The following is an 18,942-nucleotide window of genomic DNA, read 5'->3' as shown; positions in this document are numbered from 1 at the left end:
ACCAATAGTGTCCAGTGTCTTTAACATTAGGTTCATCTCATGACAAAGATCGATGTCTGAAACCAAGGCCCTCTTTCGACTTGTAGCGCGTCGTCCAGTCGCTCCTAACTGTTTCAGATGCCAAACTTTTTATATACTTAATTCCGAATTTGGTTCAGCGCAACTCCCGGTTGAGCACCTGTCTGAAACGGGTGCGACCCATTCCGTCTTAAAAAACAAAACAATAACAAAGTAATCTTTACATTAAAAACAGGTACTTTCCCATACACTGTAGTACGTAAACTCCAAGTGTTTGTGAGCGAGGAAAAGGGGCTTGATTTTACACAGGACCCCGACCCTGTTCCTTTCTCCCCCCCCCCCCAAAAAAGGCTATTAATTTGTGTCAGACTTGTTTAACAATGTCTGGAACAGTGGCTTGTCTAGTCACAAAGTGGTGAAATAGTCATTTTACAGGTGAAGAGAAATCAATTAAAAACACATCACTGGCCCGACTTGAAGAGAATATACAATGGTCCCCGGATGTTTAACCGGTCCCCGGATGGTTTCACTGGCATTTGGACAGAGGACTCATTTGAGAACACTATGGTGGTGTACAATGGTGTAGTAGCTAAGAAAGTTGTCAAATCCATGGTAAAAAGGCTTGCTTGTAGTCGGTCACGCAATGGTCACGCCACTCAAACATTTTAGAAAATAAAGTTAGCTTTTGCGAACAGCTTATGGACCGATGGTATAAAAGCAAAAAATAAATTTGGCGCACAATTTTCACCGACAGATTTCACAGAGGCATCAGTCAAAAGTCCATGAAGATGATGGTTATCATCAGCTTTCAACAATTCTCCTGGAGAAATCAACTTACGAGCTGGCCTTTAAAGAAGGCAATGGGGTTTTGTGCTGAAGCAACAACGTTCATGTACCATCTTCAAAAGACACTTGTGGTTATCTTCAAAAAAAAAAACAACTTAAAATTCATCATTTCTACGAGAAAAAAGTTTTCTTAACATAAGACTATTTTTCCCTCCTCCACAATGTGGACATATAAAAGGTAAGCATTTCAGAAAAACAGTCATTTCAAATCATCCACGACTTAACGATCACCTAAGTTTGCCTGTTCAGTACATTAAGAAGTTCTTTATATATATGTAATAATCTAAATCCAATTTGTGATCTTATAGCTACTTGTATGACTCCAGAAAGAAGATCGTATAAAAATGAAACCTGAAACTGTACAATAATCTCAGACCTGCTAACCATGCATCTTGCATTTTGTACAACGATCATGGGAATATTTAGAACTAAATTTAACATATAGGGGGCAAAAGTTTCCGTAATCAGGGAGATTTCAAATTTGTTCATCAGAACACGGAAAGATTCAGGTTTTTTTTTTCAGGGAACATCCGGCAGAATCAGGGGGAGGTTCAAAGGTTCAAGCACAACTTTTCTTGGTCAACCCAAGAGCTGAATCTTTCAACTCGGTGATGGAAGAAAATCTAAAGGCGAGTAGAGATCAATAGAAAAGAAAAAAAAAAAAAGGCAATGACCTACTCCTTAAAAACTCCTGATTTCCTCTATCATTTTCGCAAGGACACGCGTACATTTTACCAAGGTGTAACATATTCTTCAAATTGGATACATCCAGACAAAAGAAGAATACGTTGAGTAGCGACATAACACTCTTTTTTATGTAAGGTTAAAAAAAACATACCAAAAAAGTACTAACAGTTTATGGGAGAGTCCATCACAAAGTGACAACAAACAAGAATGACCACAGTACTTTTCAAGATACTGTGAAGTGTCTTGAGATTAGTCCAGACAGTTGTCCGACTTTGACCATGTTCACACTTTCTTGTATCAAACGATCTTCTCCAATTCTTCCGTGTCGTCCGTGCTCAACAGGAGGATCTTCCGGCCTGTTGAAGAAAATCAAAAACCAAAAATTATTTTATCGTGTTTTCACCAATTTAATTTCATCCACTGTTGTTTTGAATGTTTATAAACTACATGTATGCCACATTGCCAGCCTTCAATGTCATGGCATATCATATGGTGAATGCATCTACATGCGTCTTTGACCATTCAAAATCATCCACTTGTTTTTGGAAAGATAAACTATGCCAACCTACAATATGATAGCACGTGATTACAAATCTATACAGTTAACCCTCCTACTATGAATGTGACCATTCAATATCATCAACTGTGTTTTGGAAAGATAAACTATGCCAACCTATGATATGTGGCAAAAACAGCTATACGGTACACAGTTAACCCTCCTACTGTCTGACCACTCAAAATAAACTAAGCCAACCTAAAATATGAGGCGAAAGCATCTACACAGTACACAGTTAACCCTCCTACTGTCTAACCATTTAATATCATCCACTATGGTTTAAAATGGTAGGTAAACTAAGACAACCTAAAATACAATATCATTTGACGAAAACAGCTATACAGTACACAGTTAACCCTTCTTCTGTCTGACCGCTCAAAATTAATTATGCCAAACTAAAATATTAGGCGTAAACATCTACACAGTAAACAGTTAACCCTCTTACTGTCTAACCATTTAATATCATCCACTATGGTTTAAAATGGTAAAACTAAAGGTAAACTAAGCCAACCTAAAATATTATATCACGAGGTGAAAGGGTTTATATGGAACAAGGTTAACCCTCCTACTGTGTGATCATTTAATATCATCCACTGTGTTTTGGAAAGATAAACTTTGCCAACCTAAAATATGATATGTGGTGAAAACATCTATACAGTACACAGTACACCCCCTACTGTCTAACCATTCAATATCATCCACTGTGATTTAGACTAAGCTAAGCAAAAAATTAATGTGATATCAGTGGTGAATGCATAGTACACAGTCAACCCTCCTACTGTCTGACCATTCAATATCATCTAGAAATGATATCATGTGGTGAATGCTCACTCGATACAAATATATATACAAAAGTACAGACACACAATCATGCACAGTTGTGCCACCACACACAACCATACCAGTTGAGTGGTTTTAATGCTTTTGTAACCATATAAAATTCCAAAAAAAAGTTAATGGCCTGACGTTTCGACCCTAGCAGCGTCTTTCTCGAAGGCTAAATGACAACACAACAAACATGAACAGGTAACTAAGTGAAACATAAGCAGTGAAGTGGAAATACATGAATGGGGTTAGAAAGCGTGCAAAAAAAGCAGGGGGTAAACAATGAATAGGGGGGACAAAAGTTCATGTTTGTTGTGTTGTCATTTAGCCTTCGAGAAAGACTCTGCGAGGGTCGAAACGTCAGGCCATTAACTATTTGGTCCATTTGGTTGGTAAGTTGTTTGCAACAGCTAATTCTATTTTCTCATATAAAATTCAACTTAAATTTCCATTTTGGCATCAATTCAATGACAATTTATTTGTCCCAAAAAAGATAAAAAAGGGAAAATTTACTTGTCAAAACATTGATAAAAAGCTCCAAGACAGAAAACTAAAAAATACAGAAATAAAAATACAGAAATCCCAAGTCGTATTGTAACCTGGGCATGATCCCTGGGCCCAATTTCATAGAGCTGCTTAAGCACAAAAGTTTGCTTAAGCAAAAAAATCCTGGCTAAATAAAATCAGTTTACCGGCCAAGACTCCACTCAATTGTTATGCTAAGTAAACAACAGCTAAATACCAGCCACAAGCAATGTATATGCCATGAAAACAATTCTGACTGGCGCAACCCTAACAACAAAAGTGACAACATTGGGGAATCACCAACATAGGAATAGAAAGCACAGTCGGTAGAGCTCCAGTAGTAACACTAGAGGTCGCAGTTTCAAATCCCCGTTTTAGTCAATGGTTCTTGGCTCAGCCGAAACTTATTTGTACATGCCCTGTCTTCCGCTTCTTTTGTGGTTTATAAAACCAGAGGTTGCAGTTTCAAATCCAATTTTAGTCAGGTGTTTCTTTGTTCATCCTTGTGGTTTATCACATGTACTTGACACCAAAATTTTTCAGAACATGTGTACTGTCGTAAATGCACCAATTTGCCTAAAATTTAAACCAAATTTGTATATATTTTTTTTTCAATCAGTGAGAAACACAGCTGTTGACTAATGTTGCACTCTTACAAGCTTACCAAAATGTCTCTCGATCTGCTGAAGGACTTCCATGGATTTGGGACGGTCGACAAAGTTGATGGCCAAGCCGTTCTTGCCGAACCGTCCGGTCCGGCCAATACGATGCAAGTACGTCTCGCAGTCAGCCTGACCGTTGACGTCAACGGGGAGGTCAAAGTTCACCACGATGGTGACTTGCTCGATGTCGATTCCTGGCAGACGAGAGAAAATGAGATGACAAAGAATCATCAAAGAGGGCAATCTAAATTTTCCAAATACATGTATTGGTTCCTTTTAAGTCGTGTTCAGGAAGCTGCAATACATATTGTACATGGAGCTCCAGCACACGTGTGCCCTACAGCTTTCTGAAATAGATTAAAGCCATTGGACACTTTTGGTAAACAGTATTGTCCAAAGGCCCACACTTAGTGTATCACAACTGATATAAAAAATAACAAACCTGTGAAAATTTAGGCTCAATCGGCCATCGGAGTCGGGAGAAAATAACGGGGGAAACCCACCCTTGTTTCCACACGTTTCGCCGTGTCATAACATGTGTTTAAAATAAATCCGTAATTCTCGACAACGAGAATTGATAATTGCTTTAATGTTTTCTCGAAAAGTAAAGCATTTCATGGAATAATATTTCAAGAGAACTCTTTCACCGTTACCTTCTGTAAGCCCTGTAAGTTATTTGTAAATCTGCGCGAAAGTGTATAATGGCTTTAAGCCAATGATTAAAAACAATCAGAGGAATTTGAAGTATTGATCTCACATCATAAAAAAATTATAGCTATCCTCGCACACAATACAATACGTACACAATCAGTATAATAAAAAATACCTTAGACTACAATAACTTCTAACACGAAAAAATGGGTGCTGCCAAAATGGGTTGGTTGTGAAGGACAAAGCAATAATTGTTAAGTGTCCTGCTTAGGCACACAAGTGCCACGACCAGGACTCGAACCCACACTCTACTGATCAGAAACAGTGCTCCTACACCGCTCATCCATGACATGAGTGCAATTTCTCATTTCTCCTTTATATAAATGAGGGATACTAAAAAGTGACTACGTCACCAAACCCAAAGGCCTGAAGAAACCTGTTGAGTTTTAGAACGTTGGAGGCATAAAAAAACCATGTACTCAGCTATTGACTGGAAACCCAATCTGCACTTGAGACTTTGGGATTCAACATGAGATTTGTTTGCATACCTCGTGACATGACGTTTGTCGTGATCAGGATTCTTTCCTTGCCTTCCTTGAAGCGTTGAAGGACGGAGAGTCTCATGGTGATCTCCAGTTCTCCACTCAGCAGCCCCACGGCGTGGCCATCCTGTACCATCTTCCCAGCCAGCCAGCTAGCCGTTCGTTTCGTCTGAAATCATTAATTTCTCTAGTTATTATGTTTGAAATTTCTATACATTGTATTGCTGTTAAATTACCTGGCATCTATCTTTTATTATTACACTCATTGTTATTTGTTTTCAACTACCGATATAGGCTTAGGCGCCTTGTCAAAACCTCCCGGGCGTTCCTCCGCTGACAGTCTGCGGACTGGACAGCAAATACCGCCGTTGCTAAGGACCTCGGACAGTCCGCGGAAGAACGGCCATGTGCGTTGAAGCGCGGCGAAGTTAATGAGCTATCCTTGCCGGGCGCTATTGTTAGTATAACAATAAGTTCATGAATAAACAAGTTGTATTTTCAGGTCACGAATATCAGCGGCTTGGACGCGGACCGGCCGTGCTCTTCCAGAACAATACATTTTCTACTCGCGAATACCATCCTCCTGGAAGCGGACAGGCCGCACCGACAAGACAATTACACCATCCAGTGCATATGATAATCAGGGAACGATTTCGCCTGTATCACATCGCAATTTGTGATGCAATTTTGATGATTTGCTATGCAATTGTAAAAAGTGCATCGCAAATGTTGCGATCCAATTTGCGAAGCATAATTTGCAACATTTATGCTTGATACAAAAATATCGATTTTTAACTTGAAACCATTCACATTATTAATCAATATTTTCCCGCAAGAAAAACGTTGCTAAATTAATACGAAATCACCCCCGCCGCGACTACTAAACGTTTTCTTCCATGATGTTGAATACAATATGCTGCTCTGGCAGTAGGGCAAAATCGACCAATGAAAACATTCGTTACGAGCTTTATGGAAATTCAACAGCCAATAGAAACACCGGTCTCTGAAACTGTGGCTTCCTCCCCCCTCAGACATTGGACAAACCAGACTATCTGGTTGTTTTGACATGGAGACACACTCGCACAGATGTGTATATTTGTTCATTGGTGACGGTGACTTGGGATTTTATAAATAAGAAACTAATGTTTTCCGCTTGGAAAGTAAAAACGAACAGTTAAAATTGTCCCCTGGATACTCTGACCCACTTGGAACGGAGTTTGCACGTAGCCTGGAACTTTTGTCAGTCGAAGCCGGGAATAAAGACAACCATTTTTAAAATTCATGTTTTGGTTATGTAGGCCCAACCAAGTCTTAAAAGTCACACATTGGAGGAAATGGATTTTAGTTACACATCCACCCTTACTTTGCTTTTTAATCTGCAAAGGTAAAACCATTGTTGACCACCTACGTTCCTGCGCGGTTCCGCCGGTCAGCTCATAAGCTGGACCTTACAATGGCCGACCGGTAGCTCCGCGGAGCCCCCGAAATATTCATGTTTATTGACATGTAAATGAGCCGTCGTGGCCGTGGACATGCCCGGTTGCTACGGGTTCTTTTGTTACAAAAATCCGCGGACTCACGCAGAATGCACGCGGAATGGAACGGCTTGGACGTTTTGACAAGGCGCCTTATATTGTTATTGTCGACACCAAACAAAAAAGAGAAAGACAGAGCTTTGAAAATTAGTTCTTCAACGTGGCGCTTATGAGATATCGCCTAACATCAGAAGGCCAGATGGCCACTTCAAGGTGAGGGGCTGAGGGCTACACTTAAAGGCAGTGGACACTATTGGTAATTACTCAAAATAATTATGAGCATTAAACCTTACTTGGTAACAAGTAATGGGGAGAGGTTGATGGTATAAACCATTGTGAGAAATGGCTCCCTCTGAAGTGACATACTTTTCCACGAATTTGATTTTGAGACCTCAGATATAGAATTTGAGGTCTCGAAATCAAGCATTTGAAAGCACACAACTTTGTGTGACAAGGTTTTTTTTCTTTCAAAGCTATTTCGCAACTTCAACGCCCAATTGAGCTCAAATTATGACAGGTTTCTTATCTTATGCATATGTTGAGATACACCAAGTGAGAAGACTGGACTGGTGTCCACTGTCTTTAACTGATTTGGGCTATTGACCCAAACCAACCAGGGCCATGTTGCCACTTCAAGGTTCAACTAACAAGATTTTAAGTTGTTGATGTTGAGATAAAAGCTTGACCAGAGCTAACAGCTGATGAGTGCACAGCACTTCTGCAGAACTGACATTTCACCAGAATATTAAAGGCAGTGGACACTACTGGTAATTACTCAAAATAGTTATTGCCATAAAACCTTGGTTGATGGTATAAAACATTGTGAGAAACGGCTCCCTCTTAAGTGCCATACATGTAGTTTTCGAGAAAGAAGTAATTTTCCACGAATTTGATTTCGAGACCTCAGATTTAGAACGTGAGGTCTCGAAATCAACCATCTAAACGCACATAACTTCGTGTGACAAGGGTGTTTTTTCCTTTCATTATTATCTCGCAAGTTCGATGACCGATTGAGCTCAAATTTTCTCCGGTTTGTTATTTTATGCATATGTTGAGATACACAAACTGTGAAGGCAAGTCTTTGACAATAATGTACCAAACGTGTGCACTGCCTTTAAGTCATGAATGTATAACCATCGTTTGTTGGTAAACTGCTTCATACTCAATACATAGTTCTTTCATATTTCAACATTTTAAAATTGTTATTATTATTTTTTTTATTTAGTGAAGAATGTGCAGAAAACAAAGGTAAGAGAAATAAATTGGGTCACACCACAACAGACAGTGGGTCGGACGAGCACAAACAAAAATCATGTGTGGTCTCATATACATGCACAACCCTAAGTGTAAACACTGCAATTAAGATAGTTAGCATAAAGTATCTTTCCGGTGACTTACATGGCAGAATATGATGGCTTGTCCGATGCTGATGGCCCCGTAGATGTTTGCCAGGGCCTCGTACTTTTGATTCTCATTACTACAAAGCACGTAGAACTGCTTGATGTTGGAGAGACTTTCTTCTTCCCTACGAAGGCGGATAATAACGGGGTCGCTGACGATCTTGTGAGCAAAGCCCATGACGGTGTCTTCGTAGGTTGCTGAGAACAACATCATCTGGCACGACGGAGGAAGCTTCCTGAAGATAAACACAGAAGAACAAAACAGTTTGTTAGACATGTTAGAACAGTAATTTCTTTAAGTATTGTTTGAAGCTTTGCATGGTGTGGAGAAATATGAAGAAACTATAAATAAATAGTAAACTTGCGGGTGCAACCATGTGTAAATCTTTTATGAGTGAGTATTGGCTCTGAAAAGAGCCGGTTTGGTCTCAACGTTTCGAACAATACTCTGCTCGTCTTCAGGAGAGTAATTTATTTGCTTTGTCCTGTTGCTTTCTCTGTTTGTTTGTACGATCTGTTTTAATGCGTCCTGTAAATGCATTTCAAAACCAGATTTCGTCTTTTGAAAATGCCAACAAAATAGACTGTGTAAGTTGTCCGTAAGAGCGTACAGGTTTTTACTCCGCATGCTCGATGAAATCTGGCTTTTCCATCGAAGGGTCTATGTACTTTTTCCTAACACAAAACACAATGTCCACAGATTTACATTAAACTTACACAGTTTGAAGATTATATAGTAGAAAGCTTCCCTTGAAATTTTACTTACTGAGGTGCTGTAGTTTTTGAGAAATGAGTAAAACATATAATTTTCGTCTCAGTTTTAGCATGTAAAAACGTATTAGCCAGTTACAAATGTATGCTATGGTTTTGGTATAATATCATAACTGGTTAATGGGATTTTACATGCTAAAACTAATTTTCGTCTTCCCGAGACGAAAATTATTTTGTGACTTGTTTTACTAATTTCTCAACAACTACACAACCTCAGTTAGTAATATTTGAAGGGAAGCTTTCCAATATCATTATCTTCAAACCCTGAAAATTTAATGTAAATCTGTGAACACTTTGAAAAAATAACCAAATCCTTTAAATAGTTCAGATTTTACCTTCTGATTATATTCTGCGATCATGCACTAATACGCATACAATATTTTCATGATACTTTCTGTGTGAACTTAAAAACCTTAAGTAGAGTCTAAACCAAAAATTACATCCTTTTTTATTTTCTAGCTTTAAGGGAAAGCTCCATTTAAGAATTTCCGAGTTTGGCCACCAAAACTCAGAAACTATACATGCTTTGCAGGAATTGGTTGTGTTTACATTGTCATGTAAAACTTGGGTCTTTAAACTTAATGGATGAGCAGTTAATCTGCCAATCGCAGTCAGCAGCACTACTAGCTTGATGTTGATCCAATTAAAAGATAAAGAATTACATAGAGATAACAGGTATGAGTTGATTAAGATCAAAAGGATGTATTATTCTGGCCATTCACCTTTGGATTCTAATGGATTGATCTTGATGTCCTTGGGTAGCGATCATCACGTCAGCCTCGTCCAGCACAAACACGCCGACCTTGCTCAGGTCAAAGAATTTAAATTTCAAGCTCCAATCTAGCATTGTCCCCGGCGTGCCGATGACTATGTGGTCTGTGAGCTTTGTGCCCCTGGAGTCTGCAGGTCAAATGTCAAAGGTTGACGTCATTATAATAATAAACAGTTTTTATAAAGGGCATTATACAATACAGTATCTACGCCCTTGGTTGAGTAAATAGGCGAGTTTTAAAGGCAGTGGACACCATTGGTAATTACTCAAAATAATTATTAGCATAAAACCTTACTTGGTAACGAGTAATGGGGAGCTATTGATGGTATAAAACATTGTGAGAAACGGCTCCGTGTGACCATGGTGCGACAAGGGTGTTTTTTTCTTTCATTAATATCTTGCAACTTCGACGACCACTTGAGCTCAAATTTTCACCGGTTTGTTATTTTAGGCATATGTTGAGATACACTAACTGTGAAGACTTGTCTTTGACAATTACCAATAGTGTTTAGTCCACTGTCTTTAAGTTTCAACAGTTTTTTGTTTAGAGTGGAAGATTGCTCCATAATTCAGCAGCAGTAAATTGGAAGCAAATGTATTGGTGAGAATCAATGATGCTAATCAATTTTTTTAAATATACATTGTACCTGCAAAGAAATTGGGCCCTATTCGCAGTTTGCCACAAAACACAACTCTTACAGTTGAATGGTTTCAAATGGTTGGTCAACTCACTGGGAAACGTTAATGAGAGTACATGTAGGAAGGTTAATATGTAGACACAGGGAACCGGGCACTAAGCACCAGCATTATATGGCTCTTCTGATAGATGTTAAATTGGCATAGAAGAATAAAGGATAAAGAATATTAATTTTGGTTTTACCCTTATACTGTATAGTCTGTACTTTCCCCGAGTTCTTTGTAATAAATCACAGGCATATTACTCTTCTACTTACGTCTGTTTCCTCTGATGGCGTAGGCAATCTTCAGGTCTGTGATGTATTTGCTCATTTCCTCCACGACGTCACCAATTTGCCTCGCTAGCTCAAAGGTTGGCGCCAGACACATTGCCTTTGAAAAATGATAGAAAATCCACATTAATTAGCAAACAAAGGGTGAACGTCTAGTAAAAAGCAATGGTCTCCGAAGATTGTAGGCAATGGTTACTAAAGCTTGTGGATAGTGGCACCCAAAGATTGTGGGCGTTGGTACCCAAAGCTTGTGGGAACAGGTACACTCAAATTGCAGGAAACGGTACCCAAGGCAATGGTGCCCAAGGCAATGGTGCCCAAGGCAATGGTGCCCAAGGCAATGGTACCCAAGGCAATGGTACCCAAGGCAATGGTTCCCAAGGCAATGGTACCCAAGGCAATGGTACCCAAGGCAATGGTACCCAAGGCAATGGTACCCAAGGCAATGGTACCCAAGGCAATGGTACCCAAGGCAATGGTACCCAAGGCAATGGTTCCCAAGGCAATGGTACCCAAGGCAATGGTACCCAAGGCAATGGTACCCAAGGCAATGGTACCCAAGGCAATGGTACCCAAGGCAATGGTACCCAAGGCAATGGTACCCAAGGCAATGGTACCCAAGGCAATGGTGCCCAAGGCAATGGTTCCCAAGGCAATGGTACCCAAGGCAATGGTTCCCAAGGCAATGGTACCCAAGGCAATGGTACCCAAGGCAATGGTACCCAAGGCAATGGTACCCAAGGCAATGGTACCCAAGGCAATGGTTCCCAAGGCAATGGTTCCCAAGGCAATGGTACCCAAGGCAATGGTACCCAAGGCAATGGTACCCAAGGCAATGGTTCCCAAGGCAATGGTACCCAAGGCAATGGTACCCAAGGCAATGGTTCCCAAGGCAATGGTACCCAAGGCAATGGTACCCAAGGCAATGGTACCCAAGGCAATGGTCACCAAAGCCCGTACCAAGGGCAAGTTCTTATATCTGAACCCGGTAGTCTTTTGATTCACAATCTACATGAATTTGTGACAGCAGATAACAGCAGGACAAGTTCTTATCTGAAATTGGTAGGCTCCCGATTTCCCATTCTACTCCCTTGTTATTTAGTACAGGTTCAAAACATAGAAAAACAAGTTGTTGCAAAGAAATGGTATTACCCAAAACACAACATATTCAGACACAAGAACTACTACCTTAATTCATTAAAAACAGTTTGCAACAGTGGTTTTTTATTTTTCTACTGAATCTCTGTGCATACCTGAGGATAGTTCTTGTTGGTGTCCACTCTGCTTAGCATCGTCAAAACAAACGCTGCCGTCTTGCCGGTACCGCTCTGTGATTGGGCGATCATGTTCTTTGGACTGAGGGAAACAAAAAACACAAAGAAAATGTTACACACTCATAACTTATACCACTAGTTGCCAGCTCCCCAGTAAGCCAAACATGATTTGATTGGCAGGGGGTGTTGAAAACCCCAGAACCTAGCACATGCTGTGTGACATCTGGTTCAGACAGGCGCTCTAGAGTCGCGTCGAACCAAATTGTTCAATAAAGTCCATGAAAAGTTTGACGTCTGAAACAGTTAGGACAACTGGACGTGCTAGAAATCGAAAGTTCGATTGTTGCAGTCATTCGGAATAACTCTGGGGTGTCTTGGTTTTCTTGGCGTGAGCCGAACCTTATGTTCATGTTATGTAAACGTCACCAGCTAGCTCTCTGAAGCAAAAACATTATTTGGGTCATTCTAGGAATGAAATTTCAAAGTTGCATTGAATTGTCGAGTACTTACGGATCTGCAAGGAGTAGAGGAAGCGCTGTTTCTTGGATCTTAGACGGAGCATTGAAACCCATCCCATATACACCTTTCAATAAATTTGGTTTTCTAGAGGACAATAATAAAAATATTCATAAATATATTAAAGGGTCTATGTAACTTTCGTAGGACAAAAAACACATTGTCCACAGATTTACACTACACTTACACAGTTTGAAGATAATGATAGTAGAAAGCTTCCCTGAAAATATTACGTGCTGAGGTGCTGTAGTTTTGGGGAAATGAGTAAAACAATGTCATGAAAATTATTTTAATCATTTACAAATGTATTTTCATGACATCGTATGACTCATTTCACAAAAACTACAGCACCTCAGTAAGTAATATTTGAAGGGAAGCTTTCCACTATCATTATCTTCAAACCCTGTAAGTTTAATGTAAATCTATGGACATTTTGAAAAGGTACCCAAATCCTTTAAGTTAACAGTTTATAAAACAAATAATTTCCAAAGATCACTCCCAAAGGGTTGCCTAAAGGCACTGGACACATTTTGGTAATTGTTAATGTTCAGTCTTCTCACTTTGTGTATCTCAACATGCATAAAATAACAAATCTGTGAAAACTTGGACTCAATTAGTCATTGAAGTTGCAAGAGAAAAATGAAAAGAAAAAACACCCATGTTGCACAAACTTGCGTGCTCTCAGATGCCTAAAACAACATTAAAAGACTTTAGGGCTTTCAATATTTGAGAAAGGAATTACCTCTTTCTCAAAAACTACGTTACTTTCGTAAGATTCATTTCTTGCAATGTTTTAAACTATCAACAGCTCTCCGTTGCTCGTTTACAAAGTAAGTTTTTATCCTGATATTTGTTGAGTTATTACCAATAGAGTCCAGTGCCTTTGCAGGGTCTTTGTACTTTTTGTAGGACAAAAAAACACAATGTCCACAGATTTACATTAAACTTACACAGTTTGAAGATAATCATGGTAGAAAGCTTCCCTGAAAATATTACTTGATGAGGTGCTGTAGTTTTTGAGAAATGAGTAAAACAATGTCATGAAAATATTTTTCGTCTCAGTGAACATGAGACAAAAATTATTTTAGCATCTAAAAACGTATTTTCATGACATTGTTTTACTCATTTCTCAAAAACTACAGCACCTCAGCAACTAATATTTTAAGGTACGCTTTCTACTATCATTATCTTCAAACGGTGTAAGTTCGATGCAAATCTGTGGACATTGTGTTTTGTGTTACAGAAAATACCCAAATCCTTTAACAAGGGTTGACAGTAAAACAAAGTAAAGACTCACAAGCGCAACTGCTCGAAGGATTTGACAGAGTAAAGCGGAGAGTTTGGATCGTTCTGTTGGACGTCAAGCTGTGTCTGTGAGCTCTCCTGTAGTTTGTTGTGAAGGGCCTTGTTGAGCAATGAGGCATCAGCGGCTGATTCGGCATCTGTGGGTCAGGGTAGAACAAGAATGAGGGGAGATGTTTTTAAATCAGGAATGCGGCTTTGATTTGGCCGCCGAAAGAGGAAACTGTCTGAATTAAAAAACTTTGTTTAAGTGTTTTTCAGTTTTTATGGAACTTTGGATGTTTGTCTTACCATTAGCATCATCTCCTTTGCTGTTGTTATCTGTGGAGATAAAACAAAATATATCACAACTTATTAACCTAGGTTTTCTCGATCGTGTTTGACAAAAAAAAAAAGCCATTTCAAACCACCCTCGCTACCATGAGCAGTGAACAGATGGAGACGTCTTATAGGGATGTGCTAACAAAGTAAAAGATGATCAGATAAAAAAATAAATATATAGATGCAATTAAAACAAATTTAAAATATGAAAATCAATCTTCTTTTCACACAGAACAAATAGTTAGAGTCTTAGATATGTCAAAAGATCCAAAGAAGAATGACAGGATACCAGTTGCTCTTTGACTTAATGTCTTCTTAGTGGGCTACCATACTTGACTGCATCTTGTATGTACGTAGAGTGGATCCGACACAGGCGCGCCTAATATCTGGAACATTTCGATTAACCATTACCAGAGTTTTATGAGCAAGCAGCGCATGCTGGGATTTAAACAAAAATTGTGCGGACAGAATCAATCTTGTGTGCTTGGATCTAGTATTTTTTAATGAATGTGCAATGTTTTACTGTGTACATTTTTAATCTTTTATCTTAAGTTCACTTCTGTAGATTGTTATTAGCTGCGACCCATGGGAGATCAGTGAGTTTTTCTTACTGAATGGATTTCCCAGGATTAACAAGAAATAAATAAATATACAAATAAATAAATCATCCCCCTGAGAATGAGTTTGGTTTCAAACCTTCTGTTGCTGTAGCATTGTCTGTCGGGGTATCTGCTGGGGGTTGCGCCGAGGGTTGTGACGAGGGTTGTGCCGAGGGTTGTGGTGGAGGTTGTGCTGGTTTTGTATCACCCGATGCTCCAGCCTGCTGTTTCGGCTTGTCTGATTGGTTGAGTTGAATATTCTGAACCTGTAGAACAAAAATAATTGGATTGTAAAACATGGCGGCGTCCAAGAGTATGTCACGGAAAATGTAATATGTGTACACGTTTTTTTGACCAATTTTTAAATCATCACATCTGGACAAAGTCATCATTTAGTAAGTAAGCCCTGTTATGTGTCATAGTAATTCCACAAAATGTAAGGAATAAAATGAGGTATGTTGGGAGTAGTTTTGGACTTTTTTAAGTAGGAGAAATTTGCAATCAACCTACCTCGCATTTTGCGAACTTTGAAAACTTAGCGTTTAAGACATTTATCGAAGGTGGGCTGTAATGGTGACAGTGATGAGACTGATGTTAAAAGCGGAGCCATTAATTAACAGCTCAACAAGGTGGGCTAACTGAGTGAGACCCCTTTTATAATTATATTTTACGGAGGCATGACTGCCAATACTTGGTTGTTTTTACAGAGTATCAATTATTTCCTCTTTCTGTCCAACTTGACACGTCACGTGTGTATCTCTCCGTCTCATATGATTGTGTGTACAGTATTAAACAATCTGGAAATCCCCCAATTTGACTGGTACTTATAACTTAGCGCGGTGTCAAAACGTCTAACAAACAAAAATGCCAAACATTGAACGTTGGCAAATGAATTCACTCCACTGCGATCCAAATTAACAAAGTATCCAACATAAACTAACCTTGGATGCCAACTCTCTCTTCTCCTGTTCCTCTATCTCCTTATCCCAGTCAAGGCCAGACATCGTGGATCACTGAAACGAACAATATTCGGTCGGTATTTTTCACGAAAAAGGTAACTTCCAAAACACATGCAATCTCATGACAAAATGAAAGAACTTTACAGAGAGTGCGCCCTCAACTGTTGAAACATTTGACAGAAATAGCGCCCCCATTGACAGCCTGACGTCAAACTTCGATTCAAGAGGGGGCGGCGGCGGGGGGACACAGAATTTCCAGCAACACGCTGAACGTTGGTCATACTTTCCGCGTGGCATTCTTTGATGTCAACGGTTGGTTAAGCACTTTAGTAATACGGCCAATTTAATTAAAACAGCCAGTATTTCAAAAATTAATCAACATTTTGAAGCGATGGATGAATGGTGTCACTTTTAATTTAAGAAAAACACTTCAAGGCTCGTGCGGACACTGTAAAAAAAACTTTGTAAAAATTAATTTGAATGTCTCGACTTTTTTATTTTTTATTTTATTCATATGAAATAAATCATTAATATATAACCAGGGGACCAGTCAACTTGCTGGTCATCCTTGGCTGGTGCACTGCAACAGCTGGTATCCCCATCAACAATCCGGATGGGTGTATCCGGCCGTGTACAATGTATGTATTCAATTCAGTGTAGCAGAACGTGGACAAAGTGGGTCCAAGAAACATTATATGCCCACACTAATATCATGTCTGAATGAATCATACCAACCTTGAATAATAAGGTTGTACCCATTTCGTAACTAGTCCGACTATAAGCCGCATGAACAATAGGCGTATAAATTATAGGCGTATTACGGCCTATCCACAAAATTCTGCAATTTTGGACTCCCGAAAAATGAAACAACAAACCTGCGAAAATTTAAGTTCATCCTGATGAGCCAGTGGGATTCCATTTTCAAACCTTGAATTTGCCTCGCTCGCGCAATAAAAATGTAAAATTTGCGTGAGTGCATTGGCAATAAACAATGGGCGTGGGCGTATAGGCTCCTATTATGCACTTATAAGTGGGATTCAACAAAAATGAAGAAAAAAAATTCTGTGAAGGGACAAGTTCAATCGGTCATCAGAGCCAAGAGGAAATAGTGGCCTTTTCACTGTTTTCGAACGGTGAATTTTGGCCTCGCGAGAAAAAAAAAAAATACAGATCGCGAGGATACAACTTGGCGAGATTAAAGGGAAGGTACACGTTTGGTAATTACTCAAAACAATTATTAACTTAAAAAACTGACTTGGTAACAAGCATTGGAGAGCTGTTGATGGTATAAAACATTGTGGGAAACGACTCCGTCTGAAGTAACGTAGTTTTTGAGAAAGAGGTAATTTCTCACTAAAATAATAAAAGACTAGAAGTATTTTATTCTTATCTGAAAGCACACAATTTCGTCCAACAAGGATGTTTTTTCTTTCATCATTTTCTCGCAACTTCGATGACCAATTGAGCCCAAATTTTCACAGGCTTGTTATTTTATGGTTATGATGGGATACCCCAAGTGAGAAGACTGGTCTTTGGCAATACCAAACGTGTACCTTCCCTTTAAACTACTTTAGAGTGTGCCTTCAGTGCGATTGCCCAATGTCTGTATTACGCATTGTGTGGATTACACTCGTTGTGAATAAGGAACGCGACTTTATATCGAGAATAAAGCAAGGTTTAAGTTATAGAGTTCAGTAATTCATATAATTATCAAAATTGTTCAAATTCGAATTATGATATCATGCGACCTCGATATAAATCGGGTGCCCGAGGTCGTGCATCAGAGTTCCCGTTCAAAATGATGAAACTACCAGCTGGACAACCACTTTGGACACTCCCAGCTTCAGATCAGAAATAAGGTTTATTACACACAACAATTAATCCATTCATACAAAAACAATGCAAAATCTTATCAGAATTTTGGGGGATGTGGAAGGCCGAGGAAACTGAGTAACTTGAATCCAGCACAGTCATTAAATTTATGACAGACTATTACTTGATTTTTACTCCACTTAAATAGGCCGAGTATTGAATGGTAGGCCTACAGTAGAGAAATCTATAAAAATCCATCATGAGGCTATCTCTGAAGAAAAGACGCTTGATCAATGGGTGCGTTCGATTAGCTTCCCTCTGGGTCGACCCCGCGGTGCTCACTCGGGTGAGCCTCTGCCATGAGCTAATCGAACGATCACACTCGCCCGCTCGTAGTGACGTCATGCACCTCGGATCACCCCCAAAGTGACCCACTCCACAAGCAGGGCACTGGGGGCTGACCCGGTGAGCCCCTGGAATGACGTCAAAGCTATTCGAACGCACCGGGGCAGACCGGGGTCGACCCAGGGAAGCTAATCGAACGCACCCTGTGTGAACATCCAACGATTATATTATGGGTGTCAAACTTGGGCAATGACTAACAAACATAATACATTCCACCACTCAGAGGGCAATGGAAAGAATAGTGTCAGTGATTTCACTGAGAGACCGGCAAACTATCAGAGGGTGCGTTCGTTTAGCTTCCCTGGGTCAACCCCGATGTGGTGTATTTTATTTTTTTCCAGGACGAACGTGGGCACACAATTACTCCACGTTCGTCCTCGAACCTGGAAAGAAACCCAGACACATCATCACGTGAGCCTTCCCGTAGTGACGTCGGTGCACCTCGGGGCAGCCCGAAGAGCCCCGCTTGTGGATTGGGTCACTTGATTTCGAGACCTCAAATTCTAAATCGGAGGTCTCGAAATCAAATTCGTGGAAAATTACTTTTTTCTCGAAAACTACGTCACTTCAGAAGGAGCCGTTTCTCACAATGTTTTATACAATTAACCTCTCCCTATTACTCGTTACCAAGTAAGGTTTTATGCTAATAATTATTTTGAGTAACTACCAATAGTGTCCACGGCTTTTAAAGGGGCTGATGGTATAAAATATTGTGAAAAACCACTGACTCCCTTTTCGAGAAAGAAGTAATTCTCCAAGAATTTGATTTCGAGACCTCAGAATTAGAATTTGAGGTCGCGAAATTAAGCATCTGGAAGCACACAACTTCGTATGACAAGGGTGTTTTTTATTTCATTTTTATCTCGCAACTTCTACGATCAATTGAGCTCAATTTTTCACAGGTTTCTTATTCTATATTATGCATATGTTGAGATACACCAAGTGAACTTTACCCAGAACGTGATGACCCCAAAATGTTTTGAACACCATCATGTG

At 39.6% G+C, this 18,942-nt stretch overlaps 1 protein-coding gene across 1 annotated transcript; it reads right to left on the bottom strand.

Annotated features, from left to right (window-relative positions):
- Positions 1-355: 355 nt before the first annotated feature.
- On the bottom strand, positions 356-15,859 carry LOC117302346 (ATP-dependent RNA helicase DDX19A-like). Its single transcript, XM_033786262.1, has 12 exons — positions 15,712-15,859; positions 14,868-15,036; positions 14,142-14,171; positions 13,846-13,990; positions 12,543-12,635; positions 12,012-12,114; positions 10,744-10,858; positions 9,741-9,918; positions 8,246-8,483; positions 5,319-5,481; positions 4,122-4,313; positions 356-1,907 (listed from the first exon to the last, which is right to left on the bottom strand). The coding sequence occupies exons 1-12, from the start codon at positions 15,772-15,774 to the stop codon at positions 1,849-1,851; spliced, it is 1,548 nt and encodes a 515-aa protein (XP_033642153.1). The 5' UTR covers positions 15,775-15,859; the 3' UTR covers positions 356-1,848.
- Between the last annotated feature and the right edge of the window lie 3,083 nt (positions 15,860-18,942).

The sequence above is a fragment of the Asterias rubens genome, chromosome 18 (assembly GCF_902459465.1).
Source record: "Asterias rubens chromosome 18, eAstRub1.3, whole genome shotgun sequence".
In the NCBI taxonomy this organism is placed as follows: domain Eukaryota; kingdom Metazoa; phylum Echinodermata; class Asteroidea; order Forcipulatida; family Asteriidae; genus Asterias; species Asterias rubens.
The sequence above is the reverse complement of the archived record's forward strand: the minus strand, read 5'-3'. Positions and strand labels throughout refer to the sequence as shown.

Coding starts and splice junctions, on each gene's coding strand:
- LOC117302346 (XM_033786262.1), bottom strand. CDS start 15,774: ATGTCTGGCCTTGACTGGGATAAGGAGATAGAGGAACAGGAGAAGAGA. Junction 12,636..13,845: donor TCCTTCGAGCAGTTGCGCTT/GTGAGTCTTTAC, acceptor ATTGTCCTCTAG/AAAACCAAATTTATTGAAAG. Junction 4,314..5,318: donor GACAAACGTCATGTCACGAG/GTATGCAAACAA, acceptor CTCGTCTGCCAG/GAATCGACATCGAGCAAGTC.